Consider the following 25,538-nt stretch of genomic DNA (forward strand, 5'->3'; position numbering starts at 1 on the left):
CTTATAGTTTGAAACAGTAAAAAAAAGAACAACACATGTTTACATATTTATTATTTAATTAAATTTAATTCAAAATATCATCATAATCATAATCAATGGCATTACAACTCTTCGTGAGTCTTTGCCCCGTTTATTATTGCCTTCCAAGCTTGTCGGCCCTGTGCCTCTATTTCCCATTGTCTCACTCACATTTTCTCCAGATCTTCTCTGATTTTACCTTTTTCTAGACCGTCCTACAGACCATCTCCCATATGACCTTTCCCAAAAGGCTTTGTTTGGGAAATTAAATTATATGTAGTAACTATTACCTGAAAAAAAAAACTAAGCAAAAAATTTCATTAATTTCATTCAAAAAAACATTTATTTAATGAAACGGTTTAATAATACATTATCAATATTTGGCATTAGTTTAGTTAGTTATAATCTCAAATTTCCCGGTTAATAACGTCCAGTTTGTTTCTTTTTTTTTATGAGATTTATAATTGCGCTGAAACCCCTTTCTAGTAGGTATGAAGATGGAAAAGCAATTAAAAACTTTCTCGCGGTATTCCATAATACCCGATAAGTCATTGGGATGTCTTTTTGAAGCCTGAATTGTTGATATCCGTTTCTAAACTCTACCTTAACTCTACTCTTCGTTGGTGCTTATTCCGATCAATTCCTCTTGTAATGTAACATCCGTTTCTTCAATGTCACCTAATGGAATGATAATACATTGCGGTTCTTGCCATTGACCCCCATTTTTATTTCATAGACCCCCAATTCTTATTCTCGCTCACGTAGGCCCCTTATAGGTTTTTATCGACCCCCGGGGGTCGATATGGACCACTTTGGAAATCACTGATGTAGAGCTTGCAAAGAACAATGATGATGCTCTCTTTAGATGTAATGTCATCTGTGACTATAACATCATCTGTTTTGACTATTTGAAAAGCGTCCAAATTTCACTATTATAAGTATTATATAACCGTTCAAAAGATATGCGTAACACGTTATGCATCCTCCTCCTCAGTCGTTTTCTCATTGCTAAGTGTCGTGATTCCCTATAATACGAGCAACTATCTCTTTCCATCGGCTTCTGTCCTGAGCTTCCCTCATGGATTCAGAGAATGTTTTTCCACTGGCTTTCTGTACTTGATCCGTCCATCGAGTAGGTGCGCGACCTCTACTTCTGCGCCCTTCAACGTTTCCCGAAAGTCTCTCAAGATTATCATCACTTCTTCTTGCAATATGGCCGAAAAATTTTAAGACGGTGGAGAGGCAAATAGAGGAAAGTCGAGTCTGAATATTAAGCTCTTGGAGGATTGAGTGATTTGTTCTGTGTTCCGTCCATGAGATCCGAAGCATTCTTCTCCAGTACCATATTTCAAAGGCGTCAATCCTTTTTCTGTCGTCCGATTTCATTGTCCATGTTTCGGATCCGTAATTAAATATGGGAAAAATTAAGGCACGTACTAATCTTATTTTGGTGTTCTTCGACAAGGAGCGATCTTTCCAGATTTTCGATAATCGACTCATAGCGTTTTTGGCCATGCATATTCTCCTACGTATTTCTGTTTCACAAGATCCTGTATTACTGATGTAGGATCCTAGATAATTGAACTCGTTAACCACTTCAACCTGGTCCAAGGCTCCTGTTGTCCGAAGTCAATTTGAATAATCTACTATCATAATTTTTGTATTTTGTTTATTGATCTTCAGACCACATCTATTGCTTTCGGCTTCCACTAGCTGCAGCAGGCTGGACATTTCTTCTTCGGATGCAGTTATTAATGTTGTTTCATCTGCATATCTGAGATTTGAGATCTTCTTTCCTGCGATAGAAATACCGCCATTCCATTTGCCGAGTGCTTTTCTCATTATATATTCCCCATAGAAATTAAAAAGACTTAGAGGTAGAATACATCCTTGTCGGACTCCTCTACCTATTTTAAAAAGAATCGGACTTTGGTGGTTTTCAATTCTTATTCTCGTTTCACTGTTCTCATATAGGCTTTTCACCAGAGCTGACAGATGATCAGGAACCCCCATCTCATGTAGAACTTTCCACAAAACTGTCCAGTTTACACAGTCAAATGCCTTCTGATAATCCAGAAAGCAGATGATCATCGGAATTTTGAATTCTCGTGCTTTCTCAATGAGTTGTCCCATATAAAGAATTTGCTCCCTTGTGCCTTTACCCTTCACGAAGCCTGCCTGTTCTTGTGGTATTTGTCTATCCAGATATGTCTGCATGCGACACTTGATGATTCTCAACAGAATTTTACTTGGGTGTGAAATTAGTGAAATGGTTCGGTAGTTACTACATTTTGTGGTTACGCCTTTCTTTTCTGAATCTGCATTTGCCGATTCTCCATACATGATTGCACAGTCTCCACATTAATTGGAGACCATATTCACCCATGCTCTGTAAAAGTTCTGCCGTGATGTCATCACAACCAGGTGATTTATTTCTTTTAAGGTGTTTTATGGCTTCATCGACTTCAGACCTTAGTTAGAATATCTGGTTCTAGGGTTGTTGTTGAGACTTGCAGTGCTGTTAAAGGATTAATGTTAGAGGTTTCAGCTTTATAGAGTTCTGTGCAGTATTTCTTCCAAGTCTCCAGAACCGCATCCATATCGCTTACTATATTACCTGTCTCATCCTCTATAGCGTTTTTTCTGGGTTTGAATTCCCGAGCCAGTAACTTTATTTTCTGAAAGAGATCTCTTGTTTCATTTCGATGTAAGTGGATTTCTACTTCCTGGCAAATGTTAGACACATATTTGTCTTTATCTTTCCGGCAATTTCTTTGGATTTCTCTTGATATGTAAGCTTCGATAGTCCTTTAAATCAAAACTGCCAACTTTAAGTTGCCATCTTTGTTCTATAGTTTTCCATGTTTGGTCACTGATCCATGGTTTACGACTGTTGTTTTTATGGGTTGGCGACTTTGCTTAGCTGTATCTAATATATCTCTTTTAAAACCTCCCCAGAAAGTCTCGATATCATCTATGGGGGTAGTACTTGTCTCAGTTAGCACTGGGTTTATTCTTTCTTTGAAAGTTAAAAGTTCAGTCTCTGTAAACCTGTGAGTTATGCATAAATAATTACTAATAAACTGAATAATTATTCAATTAAAAATACGTCACTTTGCGAAGGTTTATTAATAAGAGTTATCTATCCTCTTTCTTTCCTTGTCTAAGCACTTCTTTGGCTCGTTTGTTGCGCGAGCTATGGTACCAAATTCAAAAATAAGGAAAAAAAAAATTTCACTTTATATAAGTTTGAACCATTTATTTTGTGAAATACTTACTTTTTTAATAAACATGTTTTATTTAAAAATAAAAAAAAATTAAAATTATGACTTTTGTAATCGCAAAATATACCCTGCTATAATTAACATATTTACGTTGTCGGACTAAAGAAACGAGGCTGTAAAGTCGAACAAGAGATCAACAATCTTTTGTAATTAATTATAAGTACTTTCAATTGAAAAGTAACATTGATTTGTAATAACCAAAACTGTACCCAGCTAGACTGACATCTACGGGTGTCGGACTCGACGACCGCTCCCACTTTTTTGTCCGACAAAAATAATTTATTTTATTTAACGTATATTTTAATTAATATAAAAAATTATAGTATTGCAATAACAAAACAATCGCGCTAGACTGCTAGAGCCACAAATTTAGGTGTTGTGCGTGTGTAAACGCATCTAACCTGTACATACTCTGAAAATGTTCAGAAAGTGGTAGACTCGCTCAAACAGTTAAAACCATTTTTAAGACTTTTGTAATCATTTTTTAAGGACGGTGTACTGGGGACTATAACTATGACTCTTTACGTCAGATATTTCAAAGTCTGAATGCACAAAAGGTACATACGTATTTCAAATTTAAATTTAGATGCTCAAATTACACACACCAGCAAATGTAAAGGAAATGGGTTAATTTTATAAATTGTAGGGAGTCTGTGCTTAGTGGTACTTTTCCTTACATACTACAATGTGTATCCTTCATCTATTTCCTACGCCCTAGCAGTTTCGCTCCCTTGGGTTGCATTTATATAAATTGATAAAGATATTCGTCTTAATGTTTGCGTTAGACGAGATGATAATAAAAATATACTAGTTCTTCGTAAAATATAAATGAACATGAATAAATCTAAATATAAATGATGACTGAGGACTTTTTTATTGTATTTATAATAAGTTTAGCTAAGCGTAAGCTAACCGCATATGTACAAAACCTTATTCGGAACATCTATGATAAACGTCTACCTTGTGTAATATATTCCAACTTACAACAGAATAAAAGAAAAACAAGTCTTAAAATAAAAAAATTTTAAAATGAAAATTGTTTGTATCTTATTAAATATTCACCAAGAAGAAGTAAGTTCTACAACACCCAGGTTTGCAAAATCTGCCAATCATTATCTACGGAAATACAAAATTGTACAGTTTAGCAAAACAAGAAGATGAGTGACATTTCTGTCACTCTTGATGTGTGAGACCCACTGTGGACATTGGTTTGTTTTTTTACCGAAAAACTATTATATCCACCAACTTTGGTGGTATAGTTTCAATGTACTAAAATACTCTGGGCTAATTAGCAAAATACAAGGAAAAGTTATTTACCAGCAATTTTATTGCTGGCATCGAATCTTATTATTGTATGTATTAATAATATAGGTATGCAAAGTCCGCAGATAGTGTGCTACTTTTTTTATAAACAAAATGGCGCCCGAAAATCGTGTTATTTTCAATCAATTTTTGCCCTATAACTCCAAAGATTTTAACTTTACACCAAAAACGCCTAAATAAAAATTCACCGCAATTAAATTCTGCATAGAGACTTGTTTTCCCCGATTCACTTCGACGAAAACGAAGCGGGGTTTTCCAACAAAATCTTTAATTTTCAACAAAAATTATAGATAAGTAATTGTTAATGAATAATTAAATAACTTGGTAATGCAAAAGCCCTTTTCGTATACATTATAATTCCAGAAGCCGATGGAAATTGAATGAACAGTTTAGCAACAATTGAATTGTTAATTAAAAATTTACGGTCGCTATAATAACGACACTAATTATTATGCATAAGAAAAGCTATAATTTTTTCATAAAAAGACACTACGACTATCTAATGTACTTTACAGATTTTAAATTGGACTATTTAAGCGGCCTCAGGAATATTTTAAAATTATACACAATTTTTTGGCTTATAAACAAATAGAATATCTCGGTAAGTATTAAACTAAATTAAATCGTGAAAACGGTATTCGAAAAACAGCGACAGGATGCTTCTTCTAAAAGAAAAAACGTTTAATTATGATGAGTGGTTCCTGAGATACAACCGGTCAAAGTTGACCGGAATTTACTGCAATGATATAAACAATAGGATCATAATTTTCAAACCATCACCTTTTTGTTTTTGTCCTCTTTCTCCACACCAATTTTCATGTCTTTAAAATACTCATAATATATATTATTATAATAAAAAGTATCAATAATACGTGTGAAAATTGCCAAAAATGGCAAAATTCCAATCAAAAATTAGGTTGGAAAAAATGTAACCCTCAAAGTTCAAAATCGGTATACGTTAAAAAAATGCATTTTCTCGGCTTTCCATTGAGCAATTTCCTTCATTCTTTTTTTGTTCCCTAATAACTCGAGGAGAGTCATTGAATTAACGCATTATTAAATGTCAAACTTGCTTTTGTTTTGTTATAATAGATTAATTTATTTATAAGAACAGAAAACGTTTTTTCCAGTTGTAGGCTTTTTTTAGATAAACTTACTACAAGTGTACCTTTTAAAGTTAAAAACATAAATATTCTCATTTGAAAGCTGTATAATTATTTAAACAATTTTTATTTAAATAAATTAAAATTTTGTGTTATAATAAATAAATTAATTTATTATAACAAAACAAAAGCAAGTTTGACATTTAATGATGCATTAGTTCGATGCCTCTACTCGAGTTACCTGAGAACAAAAAAAGAATGAAGGAAATTGCTCAATGGAAAACCGAGAAAATGCATTTTTTTAACGTATACCGATTTTGAACTTTGAGGGTTACATTTCCTCCAACCTAATTTTTGATTGGAATTTTGCTATTTTTGGCAATTTTCACACGTTTTTTCGATAGTTTTTATTATAATAATATATGTTATGATTATTTTAAGGATATGAAAATTGGTGTGGAGAAAGAGGACAAAAATAAAAAGGTGATGGTTTAAAAATTATGATCCTATTGTTTAAATCTTTGCCGTAAATTCCGGTCAAATTTGACCGGTTGTATCTCAGGAACTACTCATCATAATTAAACGTTTTTTCTTTTAAAAGAAGCGCTTTGCCGCTGTCTTTCAAATACCGTTTTTACAATTTAATTTGGTTTAATATTTCCCGAGATATTCTATTTGTTTATAAGCCAAAAAATTGTTTATAATTGTAAAACATTCCTGAGGCCGCTTAAATTGTCCAATTTTAATTCTGTAAAGTACATTTTTATGAAAAAATCATAGCCATTCTTGTGCATCATAAAAATTTTCGTTTTTATAGCGACCGTAAATTTTTAATTAACAATTCAATTGTTGCTAAACAGTTCATTCAATTTCCATCGGCTTCTGGAATTATAATCTATATGAAAAGGGGTTTTGCATTACCAAGTTATTTAATTATTGATTAACAATTACTTATCTAAAACTTTAGTTGAAAATTAAAGATTTTGTTGGAAAAACCCGCTTTTTCCGGGAAAGTTTTCGTCGAAGTAAATCGGAAAAAACACGTCTCTATGCAGAATTTAATTGCGGTGAATTTTTATTTAAGTGTTTTTGGTGTAAAGTTAAAATCTTTGGGGTTATAGAGCAAAAATTGAAAAAAAAACACGATTTTCGGGCGCCATTTTGTTTATAAAAAAAGTAGCACACTATCTGCGGACTTTGCATACCTATATGATTAATATACATAAGCATAAGCTTCGATTCCAGCAATAAAATTGCTGGTAAATAACTTTTCCTAAAAATGGCCTATTCTCCGATAATCAGCCCAGACTAAAATATTAATTTTCCCACGAGAAACCGAAGGGTTTTTATTAAAAAAGCATAATATAGCTTTGGCACTCCTGAGCAGTTCACAAGATTTTGTCTTGTCACTAGCGAGGGGTACTCATGTCTTCACAATTTGGTGTAGATATGTGGCACTTAACCTGTTAAAATCGATTTTGTGCGAAATTGGTTTACTTAAAAGCCTCACCCTTCTACCGAATATTTTGTTAAACAATATCTTCTTTTTCTTTAAGTGCCATGTCCGCGACGGAGGTCGGCAATCATCATAGCTATTCGGACTTTATAGACGTCTGCTCTAAGAAGTCCATTTGATGTGGTACATGCGTACCGCTCTCTCACGTTGCGCAGCCACGATATTCAACGTCTTTCTATGCTTCTTTTCCATTAAATTTTTGCCAATTATAATTTCCTTGTTTTGATTGTATTTAAGATTTCCATTTCTTTATTCATGTTTCTCAGAACCTCTTTGTTTGTGACGTGTTCTGTCCACGATATCTTAGCTCTTATCAATCTAACTCTTAGCTCCAACTTCAAATCTCTTGTGCACTCTTCTCATTGTGTTAAAATTTATTCTAGCCTTTTCTATTCTGATTTTGATTTCCTAGAAGTAATCATTAGGTATTTGTGGAGTTGATCATTGTTTCAAGATGTGCATGTTGGTCTACTTGTTTGACATTGGTTCCGTTTATAAAAAGATTCTCGTTGTTTGTTTGAGTTTTCGATATTTTCATAAATTTTGTCTTCTTGATGTTCATTGTTAGACCGTATTGTTGTCCATACTCCACTATTTAGGTCACCGGGCTCTGAAGATCCTCACAATATTTTCGGCTAAGGTGACAGTGTTATCCGCATATCTAGTATTTTGTAACAAAAATCGATATTTTTCTTCTTTTTCCTTCTTGTATGTAGGCTTTAAAGCCTGTTTCTTCTTCAATATTAGCCTCCTAAATTATTTAAGTTATCGCACCATCTTTTTCTTGGTCTGCCAATACTTCTTCTTCCATTTGGTGACTTATCTCGTGCTATTCGTACTATCCTATCCTCTGCCATTCTACTAATGTGTTCGTTCCACTCCTGTTTCTGTTTTGTCACCCATCCATTTATGTCTTCTACATTGCATGATCTTTTTATGTTTTCGCTTCCCTCAATATCCAACAGACTCTTCTCTGTTGTTTCTAGTAGTCGTCTCGTTTTAGATGTGTCAGGTCTTGTCTCCGCCGTGTATGTCAATATCGGTCTAATTTCTGCTTTATAGATTCTTGCTTTTGTGTCTTGTCTTAAGTGTTTGTTCTTCCAGATTGTGTCATTAAGGGATCCTGCCGCTTTACTTGCTCTTAAGCTTTGTTGTCGTACTTCCTCTTCAACATCTCCTTAACTGGTTATATCTTTTCCCAAATATCTAAACCTTGCTTCCTGCTTTATTATTTTACCAACAATTTCGATTTTACATCGTAGTGGGTATTTAGATATTGTCATACATTTGGTTTTTTCTGCTGATATTATCATATTGTATTTCTTGGCTGTTGTATTGAAGATGTGTGTTAATCTTTGGAGATCGTCTTCTGTCTCGGCGATTATTGCGGCGTCGTCTGCATAACATAATATTTGGATTTCTTTTTTCCCCATTCTGTAACCCTTTACGTACTGCTTCTATTATTTCGTCCATTATTATATTAAAGAGCAGTGGGCTTAATGAGTAACCTTGTCTGACTCCGCTTTGTACTGGTACAAACTGCGTTAGTGTTCCATTTATCTTTGCCTGTATTTGATTATGAAAATAAATGTTTTCGATGGTTTGTATAATATTGATTGGTACGTTTCTTCTATACAGTAAATGTAAGACGTCTTCGACTTGGATGTGACCGAAAGCCTTTGTCAGGTCTATAAAACATAGATATGCTGGTTTATTGTACTCAATGGCCTTTTCTGTAATTTGTCTCAGTACAAATACGGCGTCTACGCAGGATCTTCCGGATCTGAATCCTTGTTGTTCATCTGATAAAGTTGTTAGTTTATTGATTGTTGGTTAGGACTTTTGTGGTTAGCTTAAGTGCAGTGTTCAGTAGATTTATACCTCTATAATTGTTGGTAGTTCTTTGTCTCCTTTCTTGAACATTGGTGTCATTATGCTGTTTCTCCATGTGTCTGGTATCTTGCAGTGCAATATTAGTTTTTGTATAAGTTTTGTCATCTCTAGGGTTATACTTTCTCCTTCGTATTTTAGAAGCTCGTTGGTTATTCCATCTGGTCCTGGTGACTTTCTGTTTTTGAGTGAATCCATGGCTATCTCTACTTCCTAAAAACTAATTTCTATTTCGTGTCTTAATTCAGGTAGGTTATTGTTTTGATTATTATTTTCCTTTCCTTTAATCAGTTCCGTCAAGTATCTTTCCCATCCTTTTTGTAAACTGTTCCCAGTGTTGATTTTTTGTTCTTCTTGCCAATTGCTTTGTTTCATTTCGTATTCTTCGATAGGATTCTGGATCTGGATTCTGGAGTGTTTGATGTTTTATACTTCACGTAGGCCTCTCGCTTCTCTTTACATTTCTCTTTTATTTCTTTTCTGAACCATGGTGTATTGTTGTTGTTTCTTTTGTTCAGTATAACTTTGCGTTTTTCTAGAGCTTCTGTTGCTGTCTCTTCAATGTTGTTTTTAATTTTCTCCCAGCTCGCGTTTATATCTTCGATGTCTTCTATTTGTTTCAGCTGTATCTTCTGTGCTAGCCTCCTTTGGTACATTTATCTTGTAGAATCTTTCCACACTGATTCTGTATTGAAGTTTTCCTCGGTGATTTCCTGTATAAAATATTTTGGTGTTATTTTCATTATTATTTTTGATAGGACTACTTTGTGTTCACTCCCTGCGTCTGCCGAGTTTAAAGTTCGAGTATCTAGAATCTGCTTTGGGTGGATTTTTCTATTAGTGACTATAAAGTCAATCATAGATTTGTGTCCTCTAGAGTCTTCAAACGTTTATTTATACTGAAGCTCATGGTCAAAAAATGTATTATTGATTCTATATATATATATATATATATATATATATATATATATATCGGTTTTAAAACGTTCTCCTACGTCTTCCGATGCCTAGTCGCCATTCACTTCGGTCCATCCAAAGGTCTTCATCCAATTCTCTTTCTCTCATTTCTCGATTTATGCCTTCTCTCCAACTCAGGCGGGGTCTTCCTCTTTTTCGTCTACCATGAGGGGTCCACGTTAGGATTTGTTTCGGGAGTCGTTCTTCGGACATTCTTTGTACGTGTCCATACCATCTAAGCTGTTTGGTACTAATGTCATCTACTATTGTGTGTTTCACATTCATTATTTCCCTAATTCTGTTGTTGGTTACCCTTTCTAATCTTGATTTTCCTGCTGAGCGCCTCCAGAAATCCATTTCTGTTGCTTCAAGTTTTCTCTTCTTTTATTTGCCATACTTCACTGCTGTAAGTGATTATACTCTTAACAATTGTATTGTATATTCTATGTTTGTTGTTGTTTGATATTGACTGGTCCCAGAGGATGCTATTGAGAAGGGTAATTGCTTTTCTTCCCTGGTTGTTTCTTTCTTCTATTGTCCGGTCTACGCTTCCTTCTTGTGTGATGGTCATACCAAGGTATTTATATGCGTCGCAATGTTTAATAATTTCGCCATTCCCCAGTGTAAGGTCCTGCTGTGTCCCACCGATACACATATATTCGGTCTTCTTTATGTTTATTTCCAAACCACCTTTTTTGTACTCCTCTATTAATTTCCTTGTCATATATTCTATATCATCGTAGTCTTGCGCTAGTACAAGTTGGTCGTCTGCAAATGACAAAGTGTATATTGTATTGTTGCTGATCGGTAATCCCATGTTTTTGCATTTGCGTTTCCAAAGTTTTAGAGTTTGTTCGAGGTAGATCTTAAATAATGTCGGTGAAAGGCAGCACCCTTGTTTTAGGCCTTTGCTAATTTGGAATCCTCTCGATAGCCTGCTTCCAACTTTCACCCTTGATGCAGTTTTGGTATACAATTGTTTCGTCGCTGTTATTAAATTTGCGCTTATATTGGTTTTCTCTAATGCTTCCCATAGTTTGTTTTGTGGGATGCTATCATACGCTTTTCTTAAGTCCACATATAACAGATGCACCTCCTGGTTGACGGCCAGTTTCTTCTCAATAATCTGTGTAATACAAAACAGATGGTCAACCGTTGATCTCCCTGCCCTGAATCCTGCCTGTTCTTCAGCTTCTATATCTTTATATTCGTTTTCGATTTTATTTTTAATCAGTTTTCCGTATATTCGGCTGATCGAGTTCGTTACAGCGATGCCTCTGTAGTTGTCACATTGATCCCGTCTGCCTTTTTTATGTATGGTGGATATCCATGATGTCTTCCATTCTTCTGGGATTTCCGCTCCGTTGATGCATCTTTGAAAGAGTTTAGCCAGGTTTTCATATAATTTTGTTGTGCCATATTTTATTAGTTCAGCTGGTATGTTCCCTGGTCCTGGTGCTTTGTTATTTTTTAAACACTTACATACTTCTTCTACTTCTTTTGTTGTTACCCGTAATGGTGAGGCTGAGATATTTACATTGCTGGTATCACTGTTATTTAAAAATTCCGCTCTGTCCTCATTTAGGAGTTTTTCAAAATATTCGTCCCATTGATCCGGTGTGATTGCTGATATTATATCTCTTTTCTTTTCCTGTCGTAGCGATTTTAATACTTTCCAACTTTCTGTACTTCTCCGTCCTCCTAAATGTGTGTTACACTTTTGCTCCCAAGCCTCATTCTTCTTTTGGCATATCATTTTTCGCACTTTAGCTTGGACCCTCTTGTATTCTACCTTATCGGCGTCGGTCCGTGTGTTCAGAAATTTTTTATACTTATTATTATTGATTCTCAGTTCGTTAAAAGCACAGAGATTAGCCATGAGTTCTCCATTTGCGTTGACATGGTTTTCATTGAATCATTGTTTTACTCCTGGAACTATTTCATTTCCGATACGTGCATTAAAATCACCCATAAGAATTAAGTGTTCTTCATGAGGTATGTCATCCAGGATGGTTAGTTTGCAACTGTTCGTAGAATGCCTCTCGTTCCTCCTTAGGTTTGCAGTCCTCGGGGCTATAGACAGATATAACATTTAATTTTTGGTAGTCCATTGTGATGTTCATATGTATTAATCTTTCGGAGATGTAACGGCAGTTATGTTGTCTTATACTCATACTTATGTTGTCTCATACTTATGTATGTCTCATACTTATGTTGTCTTGAAATTTCTTATCGACAAGTATACTTACGCCTGCTCGTGCTCGTTCTTCTTTAAAAATCTCGATCTTTTTTGAGACTTTGCTAAATATTTTAGAAAAAACGATCTTATTATTCCATAATTTACCATTCGCTGTATATAAATGATTGTAATGCGTAAATCAATAAACATTTCGTATGTTATAATTATTTAAAGGCCGAAAATTGGTTATATTTTATAACAAGAGGATCCTTATGACATTTATTTCTCTGTTAACTTTACGTCATCTGTAACAGTTACGCAACAATAGTTAATTAAACTAGATAAAACCTTCACAAGGGTTAATTTTTAATTATAATTTTTTTAGCTGCTTTCTGCTCTAACGGAAACTGACAAAGAACGATGGATTGAAGCTTTTAGTCCCCCAAAATCAGAAAATCCAGATGAAACGCTCTATGAATGTTGGGATTGTCCCCAAGTGATGGCTATGCACAACTACAATGGCTGTCAGCCTGACGAATTATCCTTATCCAGAGGAGATGTAATTAATGTCTTGAGAAAAATGACTGATGGTAATTATTTTTTATAATTAAAGAAAATTGAATGTTTTATTGTAAAACATCATACTTTTTGGTATTATTGTACCAGAATTTAATTCAAGTGATATTTTTAAAAACCTTAGTAAACTAGAAGTCAAACAATAAGGAGTGCACGTAATTTTCCCCTTGTTGCCATATTCTAAATTAAAAAAAAATGTAGGGAAAAATCAGATTTTTTTTGACATGTCATTCCTATTACAGCGAGCATTTTATTGGCTAGAAGTAGTCAGGATTATATATGACGTCATTATTATATTTGGTCAGATGGTAAATGGTAACTGATGTCTGTCATAATATTGGAGGTTAAATATAATGTCAAATTATTGTTTTCAAATTATATTTTATTTCCCATTGTTCCCATTGTTTTCAATCTGGTAGGATGTAGAGTAACATTTTTTGATGTTGTTTTATGTGCTATTAGATTGAAAACTTAGTCTTCTGCTAGCAGTTGCCGCTAGGGCATCCCTGCCATTTCGTTCGTTGCAATCAGTGACTGCAAGCCGGGGTTTGTCCTAGTTGGGTCAGAGAGAGCAGCATATATGCCTCCTGATGAGAAACTAATAAGTTTCGAAACCGGTAGAGGTACTTGCTGCACTCTCTGATTGAACTGGAATAATGATGCGGCTGTAGTTTCGTGTTGCAACGAAATTGAAAATGGTTATTCATTTTTGATATATTTTATTTATTTAGTTTATATTTTAAGCGGAGTTTAGCAATGGCGATAAATGCGAGCAATTTATTGTGCCGATAAATTGCTACGATTTATTGATTTTTTTTAAAGCTGTTTAGGCGCTGCGATATAATGTTGCGATTGATTATAAACTGAAACAACTCGATCGTTACCAACTCCAATTCCGATAAATCGCTGCGATGTACCGTTGACACACAACGATAAATTGCAGCAACTCGATTGATATCGATATATTCCACGGATTTATCGCGATGTCTAAACGCTGCCTTAACAACAGTTTATTGAAGTTATATTTCTTTAGACGCGATTGAGAGTGAATTTTTATTATCCTGCGCGCATGCGCACACAGACAGTCTGTTGTTATTTGCTAAATCATTCAAGTTATGTATGTATAAGCGCAAATAAGGTTTGAAAAGAATATGTTAGCGTTTTTAGTAAATATATTTATTATAATTTTTGTGTCTTTGGATTTGTCCTTCTCGGGAGTAAGATAATAAGTCTAAGTTTTCAATCTAATGGCATATAAAACAACATAATGTTACTCTACATCCCACCAGACTGAAAACAATGGGAACCTTCTCTGGTTACAACTCCGAGGCTTCTACAATTTGCAAGCCATAACGGATGCTGAGACTAAGGAAGATGAGGGAATTTTACAATTTATAATTCACGTCCCATCTGCTCAGCGCGGTAAAGTTCCAAAGAGAATGGTTCCCTTCGTACTCCAATCAGAGTAAACACGTAAATATGACAATGTGTTTATTTACGCTGTGTCTAGGTACACGCTAACGTGTACGCAAATAAAAAAGTTAGGTACACGCGAATTAAACTTCATCAAGTCAGTGACGTCATTATTTAGCGTAGCAGTGACTGTATATTTTGGTACACGCTATTTTGATATGTTTAGTATTCGTTTGATAGAAAAATATTTGTTATTATGGGAAGGGGAAGGGAAGCAGAACTATTCGGATGTTTCAAGTAAAGCAAATGTGTATAGTATAAAAGTATATATTCAAGTTAGCAAAATAAATATTTAGTTGATATGACATGTACAAAATACTGTTAAAATAATTTTTATACGTAAATTAATTATACCAGTTTATAAACTAATGCTATTGTGTTTATTTCTATTTATACAGGGAGTTAAACTTGTTACGATGTTCATAGAAAATTGGTTATAACTTTGTAAATACCCTGTAAACCATAATAAACCTTCATATTTTTGTGATGAGGACGTTAAGAAGATTTCGAACATAAAATAAAATATAGGGTGTTCGATTTAAAAAAAAAACATAAGTTTGGTCTGCCACTATGTTATCGAACGTCCTGTAACATTCTGACTAATTTTGTAATATGAAGCTCAAGGTTTGCTACAATTTTTGTTACTAACTTTTATTGCTATCTATTACTATAGCCCATTTACTGAGCTTTATAACACTAATCAATCGCCCTGTATATTTTATCTTAATACTTCTGCTACCCACGAATTTTTGTCTCTTATCTTTTTCATACTGTTTTAAAATGTTGTTAAATTCATTAAAAGAACTAAATAATTGTCCACACTCCATAATTAGTTTAAAAACAGTTTAATAAAAAATAAGAAATCTATTTACTAATCAATATTAAAATGTAAACAAAACGCGATTAGACAAATTCTAACCTCACTCTGACACTCGCGGTATTCTCAAGTTAGCGTGTATGCAAAAAACCAGTAACAGTGCACGCTAAATAGTGACGTCACTGACTTGATGACGTTTCGCGTGTACCTAACTTTTTTATTTGCGTACACGTTAGCGTGTACCTAGACACAGCGGTTTATTTAATTTATTTATGTGTTTTAAAAATCATTGAAAACCCCAAAATACCCAAGTAATTTGTTTTTGGGAGCTTGAGACCAGTGTTAGGGTTAACATTTTGGGTTGAAATTTGTAATTGAGGGTTTATAGGCTACCCATCACCAGAAAACAGCCGAAGAGATAAAAAAAGAAAATAGAAAAATAATTAAAAATCTTTGAAAAACCCAAAAAATTTTTTTTGTGGGCTAGGGACAAGGGTTAGGGTTAACTTTTTGGGCTGAAATTTGAAATTAAGGGTCTATATGCTACCCATCAATATAAAACAGCCGGGGAGATCAACATTTTTATACTTTGGTTTTTTCGGAAGAACCTAAATTATCCAGTTACTTTTATGAATTTCTTTGTAGCCAATGTAAGTTATTCATTGTTCGAATATTATGTCAGAAAGCAAATTCTATCACTATTCCGTCATTGAGTTTACTGATTTTTTCTTTTTCAGCCTGTTATTTGATTGTAAACATCTTTTCTACCAATATTCATAATAATGATTCTCATACCTTCATCCATTTTTTCTGTCGGTGCATGTATATATAAGTGTTATTTTTATTTATTTTCACCTTGTTCCTATCTTACATAACCTGTTATGGTTACTTTAAAATATACAGTATGCGGCAAAATAAACAGTACTGAAATAAATATTGAGATGTTTATGATTATACATATTTAATATATGTGATATACACTTGAAAACATTATTCACGACGACGTTCCCCATAAAACATATGTTAACAATGTCCTCTGGTACGAAAAAAATTTTTAATTCTAGTCCGCAATTCCGAAATGTCAACCGGTTGATCGGTCTGCCTCTTTCAGATTTCCCCATATATACGCATCAGGTGGCGTTAGGTGTGATGAGTGGCGATCTCCCAAAATTATCAGTAGTAATTACACGAGAGCTCTAAAATTATCGATTTGTAACCCGAGTGACACTTTGACAGTTGTGTTTTCACCCAATTTTGAAGAAGTGTGAAAACTTTGAATTATCCACGTCCGTCTGTCTGTCTGTGATCACAACTCCTCCGTCAATATACCAGCTAGAATGACAAATGAGGTGACAAATGAAAGCTTATAATCCAAGGATGGTACTAAAGGCGAGATATTTGACTTAGGATGTCTGTCCGTCGGTCCGTCCGACCGCGAATATAACTCCTCCGTCATTATACCAGGCAGAATGACAAATGAGGTGTCAAATGAAAGCTTATAATCGAAGGATGGTGCTAAAGGTGAGATATTTGACCTAGGCTGTCTGTCCGTCGGTCCGTCCGACCGCGAATATAACTCCTCCGTCATTATACCAGGTAGAATGACAAATTAGGTGTCAAATGGGAGTTTATAATCCAAGGATGGTACTAAATGTGAGAAATTTGACCTAGGCTGTCTGTCGGTCTCTCCGTCCGACTGCGAATATAACTCCTTCGTCATTATATCAGGTAGAATAACAATTGAAGCGTTTATTGTATAAAGGGTATAAGTTCACAATACTTAGTTTCGAGAAAAACGAAAAAACTATTTAGTTTAGAGACTTGATGATCTATCAAATTTTGTTCTACAGATGAAATGTAGAAGGAGACTAGTAGAGTGACATGTGATACAGCAAACTTGGCTTTGAAAACGTTTAAGGTCAAGAAGTCGTTTTTAAAAGCTGGGGCTTGATTGCTTTATACAATCAATGAATAAAAGACGAAATAGTGCTGCTTCTCTACAGCTAAATTATTAATTTATTTATAAAAAAAAGTTTATTATTACATTATTACAAACAAGACCTAAAATTCATCGTAAGACTAACTAGCGTAAGCTAACCGAAGTAATAAAATAAACGACAGAGTGCCACAAACGATGGTGGCGCCACAAGAATTATTGTATAAAGGTAATCAGTCCCGGACTAGTTCCCTTTATACGCTCAACCAAAATTTTAAAAGCTTATAATCCAGGGATGGTACTAAAGGTGAGATATGTGACCTAGGCTGTCTGTCCGTTGGTCCGTCCGACCGCGAATATAACTCCTCCGTCATTATACCAGATAGAATGACAAATGAGGTATCAAATGAAAGCTTATAATCCAAGGATGGTACTACAGATGAGATATTTGACCTAGGCTATCGGTCTGTCCGACCGCGAATATAACTCCTCCGTCAATATACCAGCTAGAATGACAAATGAGGTGCCAAATGAAAGCTTATAATCCAAGGATGGTACTAAAGGTAATATATTTGACCTAGGCTGTCTATCCGTCGGTCCGTCCGACCGCTAATATAACTCCTCCGTCATTATACATCCGATTCACATGCGTATTTGTCCGGCGGATCCGTTGTTAGCTATATACAGGCAGATGTGTCTTCAGACAAATTCGTTGGTGCTACACATTCACGGACAAATCTTTCAGTTGTTCTGGTTCCCGCGTTGAAACTCACGTCGAAATCCATCACGCAAGGACTCTATTTTCTTTCTTACGTACTTTATGTCTGCATCTGGCATATTTCTTGGCATTTTTCCACTAATTCTTCATATGAGTTTTTTCTCAGTTGCCTGTTAGAATATTCTTTACTTTTTACATTCCGCAAGCATGGCTTCAACTTATATAACAAAATAAAACTTTCCCCAAATACTTTATTATCCGCAAATGCCATTTTAACGTAATATAAATACACGCTTACTACCGTGGTTAGAATGAAAATTGATACAAATTTAACATTATATACTCTTCGTCCGGCGAACAAATCCTTGAAACTATTCACACACATGCGGATATTTCTGGCTCGCTGTCTGTGCTTGTCGTCTTGAACCACAGACGGCGAGCAAGACACATACGGCGTTCGCGTGGATACACATTTGCGGATCTGTCCGGAGTATCTGTCCGTCGGACATATCCTCCGGACAGATACTCATGTGAATAGACCGCTTACTTCTCCGTCATTATACCAGGTAGAATGAAAAATGAGGTGTCAAATGAGAGTTTATAGTCCACGGATGGTATTAAATGTGAGAAATTTGATCTAGGCTGTCTGTCCGTCTGTCCGTCCGTCCGACCGAGAATATAACTCCTCCGTCATTTTACCAGGTAGAATGACATATGAGGTGTCAAATGAAAGCGCTTATAATCCAAGGATGGTACTAAATGTGCGAAATTTCCGGACTTCCGGTTTTAGAAATTTGACCAGAAGTACTGTTTTAAAGTCACCGGAATAATACACGTGATTCGACGCTACTTCGCAAGAAGAGAACAAATATATACTTCCGATTTCATGACTGTCTGTTCATCTGTCTTTCCGTCCGCAAATACAACTCCTCCATTATTATTACAGATAGAATGACAAATGAGATGTCGAATGAAAGCTTATAACCCAAGGATGGTATTAAAGATCAGAAACTTGACATCGGACTTCCGGTTTTAGAGTTGCAACCATATGAACTGTTTAAAGTCACCGAAATAGTATAAGCGATATATCATTTTGGTTTTGGTTTTTTATATCATTTGCGCTTAAAAAGTTCTAACTAGAAGTGCCGTTATAGTCGCAGAAATAGTACATGTAACACATCAATCGAAGCGTATTGAAAATTTGAGTTTTAATCTTTAGTTCCTGTTTTAAAGTCATTTCTGTTTAAACAATGATGACACAAAGTTTAGTCAAAATGACTCAAAATTAACAAAATCGTATATCGATCGAGGCAAAGTTGCACGAAGCGTTCAAATATCGATTTCCAGTTCTACTTTCGATTACTTTGGGTGGAAACCTAGGACCTACGAAGTCCAATTACTTGTTAATTTCACGACCCGAAGGGGAGTGATGACGTAATGTTTGTCCGATACATATAATATAGCAATTGACGGCCACTAAAAAAATTAAATTAACGTGTTTTAAGATTTCTTTTAAAAGTCGTCTGTTTCTGTAATAATTTATTTATTCCACACTTTTCATTATATTGTATAGTAGTTAAAATGTCTACACCATTTACTATTTTTACTGATATTTAAAAAAATGAGAAACTGTGTGTGTACTTTTGAATGGTATCAACGATTATTTGGCGTATACCATACCTATTTTATATTGCAAACCAGTTCTAAATGAATAAATAAAGCCTAGAATATTGGAACATATTACTGCATTCTGTTAAAACTACAATGAATTATTTTACAATTATTATTTGCATACTTTGATACCTTCTATTGTATCAAACACGGCCGAATTTTATTTCAACATTTGAAGTACAGTTTTGTTTATATTTCAAATATTTCACAATGACCGTGAACAAAACGCAATGAAACTAAATAAAATTGTATTGTTTGGTTGAAAATAAATTTTTTTAATGTATTCGCTTTGGTCACGCTGAGAAATTTTAATATATTTTTGACATTATATCCAGTTCACAAAATCTAAAATAATAAAATATATCAGCATTTTATAACCATCAGGATTTTGCATGTATAACATTAGATAGATATAAAAAGTTGAAAGGTTATTGTTTTTATTTAAAATTTTTTTATTTTTTATCTACAGTGAATGAACGTAAAAATCAATTAATACCTCCGATTTCGATGAACTTCCATCGATTTTCATGAAAATTGGTGACTGGCTAGACATAAAAGTGACATGGTGACAACTTCCGCTGTTACCCTGAGGGTGGGGGCCACCCCTTTTTAGGGGTGTAAATTATTTTATTAAAAATGATCCCCCATCAATCGATAGAGGCACAGATTCTAAGCAAAATTTGTTATATAAAGTTTTAAAATAAATCAATACTTTTTGAGTTATTAAAGATCAAACATTTTAGTTTTTCGTGAGAAAAATGCACATTTTAAAGCAGTTTTGCATAGATAACTGAAAAATAAAAAAATTTTTACAAAAAAGTTATCATTACTAATAGATCTGGATCCCGCGTATGAAAAAAAAGTTTATTAATAGAAAGCTGAAAATTTGTTAATAGCTTAAGGGTGTCTAGTCGAACAAACTTTGATATATGGGAACACTGATACAGGGGAAGTTTTAATTGTGGAACAGGTTAAAAATTTGGAACGGTCAGACCACGAAAACGGTACATGTATTTTGTCCGACAGAACAGACTTAAACTCTTTGATAGAGATTAAACTCTCATGCAAAAATCAGACTGCTATTTATCACCAAATGGGCGTTTTAATGAGTGAAACATGTAGAATATGTCAAATGCCAGGAATTATGACAGGTGATAAATAGCAGTCTGATTTTTGCATGAGAGTTTAATCTCTGTTCGGAGAGTTTAAGTCTGTTCGGTCGGACAAAATAAATGTGCCGTTTTCGTAGTGTGACCGGTCCAAATTTTTAAATTGTTCCACAATTAAAACTGCCCCTGTTCCAGTGTTCATATATAACAAAGTTTATCCGACTAGACACCATTAAGCTATTAACAAATTTTCAGCTTGCTATTAATCAACTTTTTTTTCATACGCGGGATCCAGACCTATAAAGTTAAAGCTAACAAAAAATCTAACATATTTCTTACTTGAAAAACCTTTTAATATTAATTTAAACTGAGTTATAGGTAATTGAATGTATATTTTTATTCAGCGACTACTAAATCTAAGTATTCAAGCTTAAACAACGGGAAAATGGCATTTTATAAAATATACTTACTAAACACGTGTCAAAGTACTACTTAGAAATACCTATCATTCCAGAAGGAGTTAATAGCATCAAAATATTTCCAAAAAAAATGTTATTGGTTCTTGTGGACTCCAAATAAGAATCTCCTACTGGTATTCCCATTGTTTGGCATTTCCTAGTCCAATATTTTAACACATGTGTAAGGTAAATTTTAAATAAAGTGGGCGACAGACAGCATCCCTGCAAAAGACCTTTCGAAGTTTCAAAAGTATTTTAAAGTTTCGTTCCAATTTTAATTGCTGTTGTTGCATTAGCATAGAGATCTTTTATTGTTTGGATGTATTTTCTATTTAAAGTGGTTTGTTGTAATACCTCCAAACATTTTTTCTCTGGGAACGGTATCGTATGCTTTTTTAGATCTACAAATACCATGTGAGTTTCTAGATTTCTAGGAGAACGTTTTTCTAGTAATTGCCTTATACAGAAAATGTTATCTGTGCATGATCTACCTGCCCTAAATCCACTTTGTTCTTCGGAATCTTGCCACTCCTTTTTTATCCGTTTCTTTATTATTCGTCCGTACAGTCTTCTAACTGAGCTGGTCACACTAATGCCTCTGTAATTATTACAATTTTTTCTACCACCCTTTTTGTATATAGGGGTAGTTATGGAGTTTTTCCACTCAGAGGGCACGCCACTATTGCCTGAAAGGCATCCGTTGAATATTTCAACTAAAATTTCTTTTTCCTGTGTCGTGCTGTGCTTAATAAGTTCAATTGGAATACCTCCAGGACCAGGAGCTTTATTGTTTTTCATTTCTCTTAACGTTAGTTCTAGTTCTTGAATAGTTATATCTTCTAGTTGTTCCAGGTTGTTTGGGGCGATGATGGTTTGCCTTACATATTCCTGTCTATTCTCTTGCAATAGGTTTCTAAAGTATGTTTCCCACTCGTTTATACTTATAAGGGATATCTGGCATCTTTCTTGTACGTTTTGTCTTGTTTTTGATATTGTTCTCCAAGCTTCTCTGCTTTTTGTTCCTCCCATAAGAGTGTCTATTTCTTCACATTTCTTCAGCCACATATTTTCTTTGGTTTTAATCACTTCTTTTTTTGTTTCCATTCTTATTCTTGCGTAGGTTTTTCGGTCTTCTGAGCAATTGGTACTGAGCCATTTTTGATATGCTTCTTTTTTTCCCTCGTCTTTTCTTTTAAAGAATCTGTAAACCAAGGGTGATGAGTGTTATTTGAGGATTTTTCCCCTAACGCTTCGAATGCAGCTTCATGTAATCACTTTTTTAGCCGATCATATTTTTCATCTGCTGTTCTTGTATTAAACTGTGTATTGGTTATCTTTTGGCTCAGCCTTAACTTAAAAAGAAAGGAGATTGAATTATCTTTCAGTGCATCGATGTTGTATTTGTACTGAGGCGGGTGTTCTTCTGTAATCTCTTCCTGGGTTTCTTCAATTTTGTTGTTCAAGATATTATGGAAAGTATAGATCTGCTCTGAGTAAAAAGTGGTCAGTTCCACATTCTGCACCTCTATAGACATTTATTTAATTCACTTATTAAGACATGGTTATGGTACAGAGATGCAGAGATGTCGGACATCCGGTTTATATGTGTTTCATTGACTTTGAGAAGGCCTTTGATCGGGTAAAACATACGGAAATGATTGCTATTCTTCAGAAAGTGGGTATTGATGATAAAGACCTACGCATTATCAAAAATCTTTACTGGCATCAACGTGCAAACATCAGGATTGGCTGGGACACGTCTGAAGAACTTCAAATACGAAGAGGAGTAAGGCAGGGCTGCATTTTGTCCCCACTAATATTTAACATCTATTCTGAGTTTGTTTTCAATAAAGCAGTGGATAATGCTCAATGTGGTATCAAAATGAATGGCGTCAATATTAATAATTTGAGATATGCGGATGACACGGTGTTAATTGCGAGCAATTATGAAGAACTTCAACATCTGATTAATAGGATTACCACAACGTGTGACGAATATGGACTCAAGCTAAACACCGCAAAGACCAAGGTGATGGTTGTCAGTAAGACGCCAATACAACCGGAAGTAGTAACAGCTTATGGTGAACAATTAGAAAGAACTAACAGTATCACCTACCTTGGTTGTAATCTAAATGAGAACTGGGACATGAGCAAAGAAATTAGAATACGTATAGAGAAGGCCAGAGCTGCATTCTTTAAGATAAAGAAACTTTTATGTGGAAACAACATTACTTTGAATCTTAAAATTAGATTAGTGAGATGTTATGTGTTCTCTACTCTTTTGTACGGTGTCGAAGGTTGGACTTTAACAGATACTCTTCTCAAGAAATTGGAAGCCTTTGAAATTTGGGTATACCGAAGAATCCTACGAATAAGTTGGGTGGATAGAGTTCGTAACGAAGTTGTTTTGCACCGGATGGGAAAAGTCACAGAAGTCGTCAGAACAGTTAAAAATCGAAAACTTGAATATTTTGGCCATGTTATGCGACACCCAGAGAGATATAATATACTCCATTTAATAATACAAGGCAAGGTAGATGGAAGAAGAGGGCCAGGTCGAAGAAGAACGTCATGGCTTAAAAACCTGAGAGAATGGTATAACAGATCCTCTGCATCCCTTTTCCGAGCTGCCGTTAACAAAATTACTATAGCCAATTTGATAGCCAACTTTCGATAATCGAGCACGGCACATGAAGAAGAAGAAGATTAAGACGTCACTTTTTTGCAGTTTTTACAAAAAATAGTTTTTGAAATATTTATGAAAAACCGCTTGAAAACATGCTTTTTTTTACGAAAAATTAAAATTTTTGATCTTCAATTACCACAAAAAGTATTGAACTTTATATAAAAAATTTTGCTTAGAATTTGTCTCTCTATCGACTTGGTTATTTTCAATAAAATAATTTTCACCCCCGAGAAGGGGTGGCATCCACCCCAAGGTAAAATGGCAAGTTGGCACCATAACACTTTTGTACTATTCACCAATTTTCATGAAAATCGATGGAGGTTCAACGAAATCGGAGGTGAAAACCTTCAGTGACTGTACTACATGCACAAAAGTCAATGGAACAAAATAAAATTTTATTGTTTGGTTTAAAATAAATTTTTTAATGGTTTCGCTGTGGTCACGATGCGAAATTTTAATATAATTTTTACATTATATCCAGCTCACAGAATCTAGAATAATATATCAGCATTTTATAACCATCAGGATTTGGTATGTATCAGATATGGATATAATATAAAGTTGGAATGTTATTGTTTTTAGTTAAAATTTTATTATTTTTATGATTATATTTAAGGGAAACAATAATATTTAAAAAGTAAAAAAGATCTCTTTTAGTACGAACTACAGGATTGCAATACAGTATGTGACCAATAAAATAATATAAAAAAAACGATAACCAAGAAACAGTATGAATTGTTAAATATTATGTTTATATGGGATTAAGCCACAATAATTGATTGTATTGAAAATTACATTTTTAACTAATGTTTGACGTTTCGATATCTATAGTCTAGACGCAACATAGGGGGTCCCGTGGGCACTTTTAGTTCGCCGCGATTTGATGGTGGTATTATAGGTTTTTTGGGTCGCTGACTCCAATGGAAGTGGTCTGGAAGCCCAAATATGGTGCGTTTAATTGTTATTTACAAATTATGGTAAAACTAGGCGTTTTTCAGAAATTATTAGAAGCCCTGTAAATAAATTGATAGTGTTAAGGTCTTCTCTGGTGTATTTTTGGTCGCTTAAACCAATGCGACTAGTCACGATTGCTCAAAATATGTTCTTATTTTGTTAATAACAAAATAATTGTTTATTCGCCGAAAAACTCGAAATGCGCTATCTACAGTAAGTTTGTAGTCTTTTTCATAGTATTTTTAAATGACGTTCCGACTTTGTTATTAATAAATTATTGCAAAAATAACGGTTTATACTACGTTCACTCAAGGTTTTTCCTCTAAATTTTAAGAAATGACTTGGATTGACATAAAATTTGGCATACACGTAGCTAACATGTCAAACAAAAGAAGTTATATTTTGCCGATGTCTGCTTTTACCCATGGGGGTGAGTTTCACCCCTTTTCGGGGGCGAAAAAAGAAACCTTTAAAATATGTCCGGAGATGGATAAACTGATTAATTCTAAGCAACTTTTGTTCTATACAGTTTTTCACTAAGTCAACACTTTTCGAATTATTTGGTTTTTTGTTGAAAAATGAACATATTCACTCGCAAATAACTCGAAAAGTATTCACTTAGCGAATAAACTGTATAGAGGAAAAGTTGCTTAAAATTAATCAGTTTATCCAATTCCGGACTTATTTTAAAGGTTTCTTTTTTCACCCCCGAAACGGGGTGAAGCTCACTCCCAGGGTAAAAGCACACATCGGCACAATATCACTTGTTTTGTTTGACATATTAGCTATGCGCATGCCAAACTCCATGTCATTCCAAGGGTTTTTTTTTTAAATTTAGAGCAAAAACCGTGAGTAAACGTACTATAAACC

General features: G+C 34.3%; 1 protein-coding gene across 1 annotated transcript in view; it reads left to right on the forward strand.

Annotated features, from left to right (window-relative positions):
• The window catches only part of LOC126887056 (rho guanine nucleotide exchange factor 26-like), a 57,506-nt gene that overhangs the window by 25,640 nt on the left and 6,328 nt on the right, over window positions 1–25,538 (forward strand). The window contains exon 4 of the mRNA XM_050654378.1: window positions 12,656–12,860. Coding sequence (XP_050510335.1) covers window positions 12,656–12,860 — 205 coding nt within the window. The remainder of the gene's footprint in view (window positions 1–12,655; window positions 12,861–25,538) is intronic.

The sequence above is a fragment of the Diabrotica virgifera genome, chromosome 6 (assembly GCF_917563875.1).
Source record: "Diabrotica virgifera virgifera chromosome 6, PGI_DIABVI_V3a".
NCBI lineage: Eukaryota > Metazoa > Arthropoda > Insecta > Coleoptera > Chrysomelidae > Diabrotica > Diabrotica virgifera.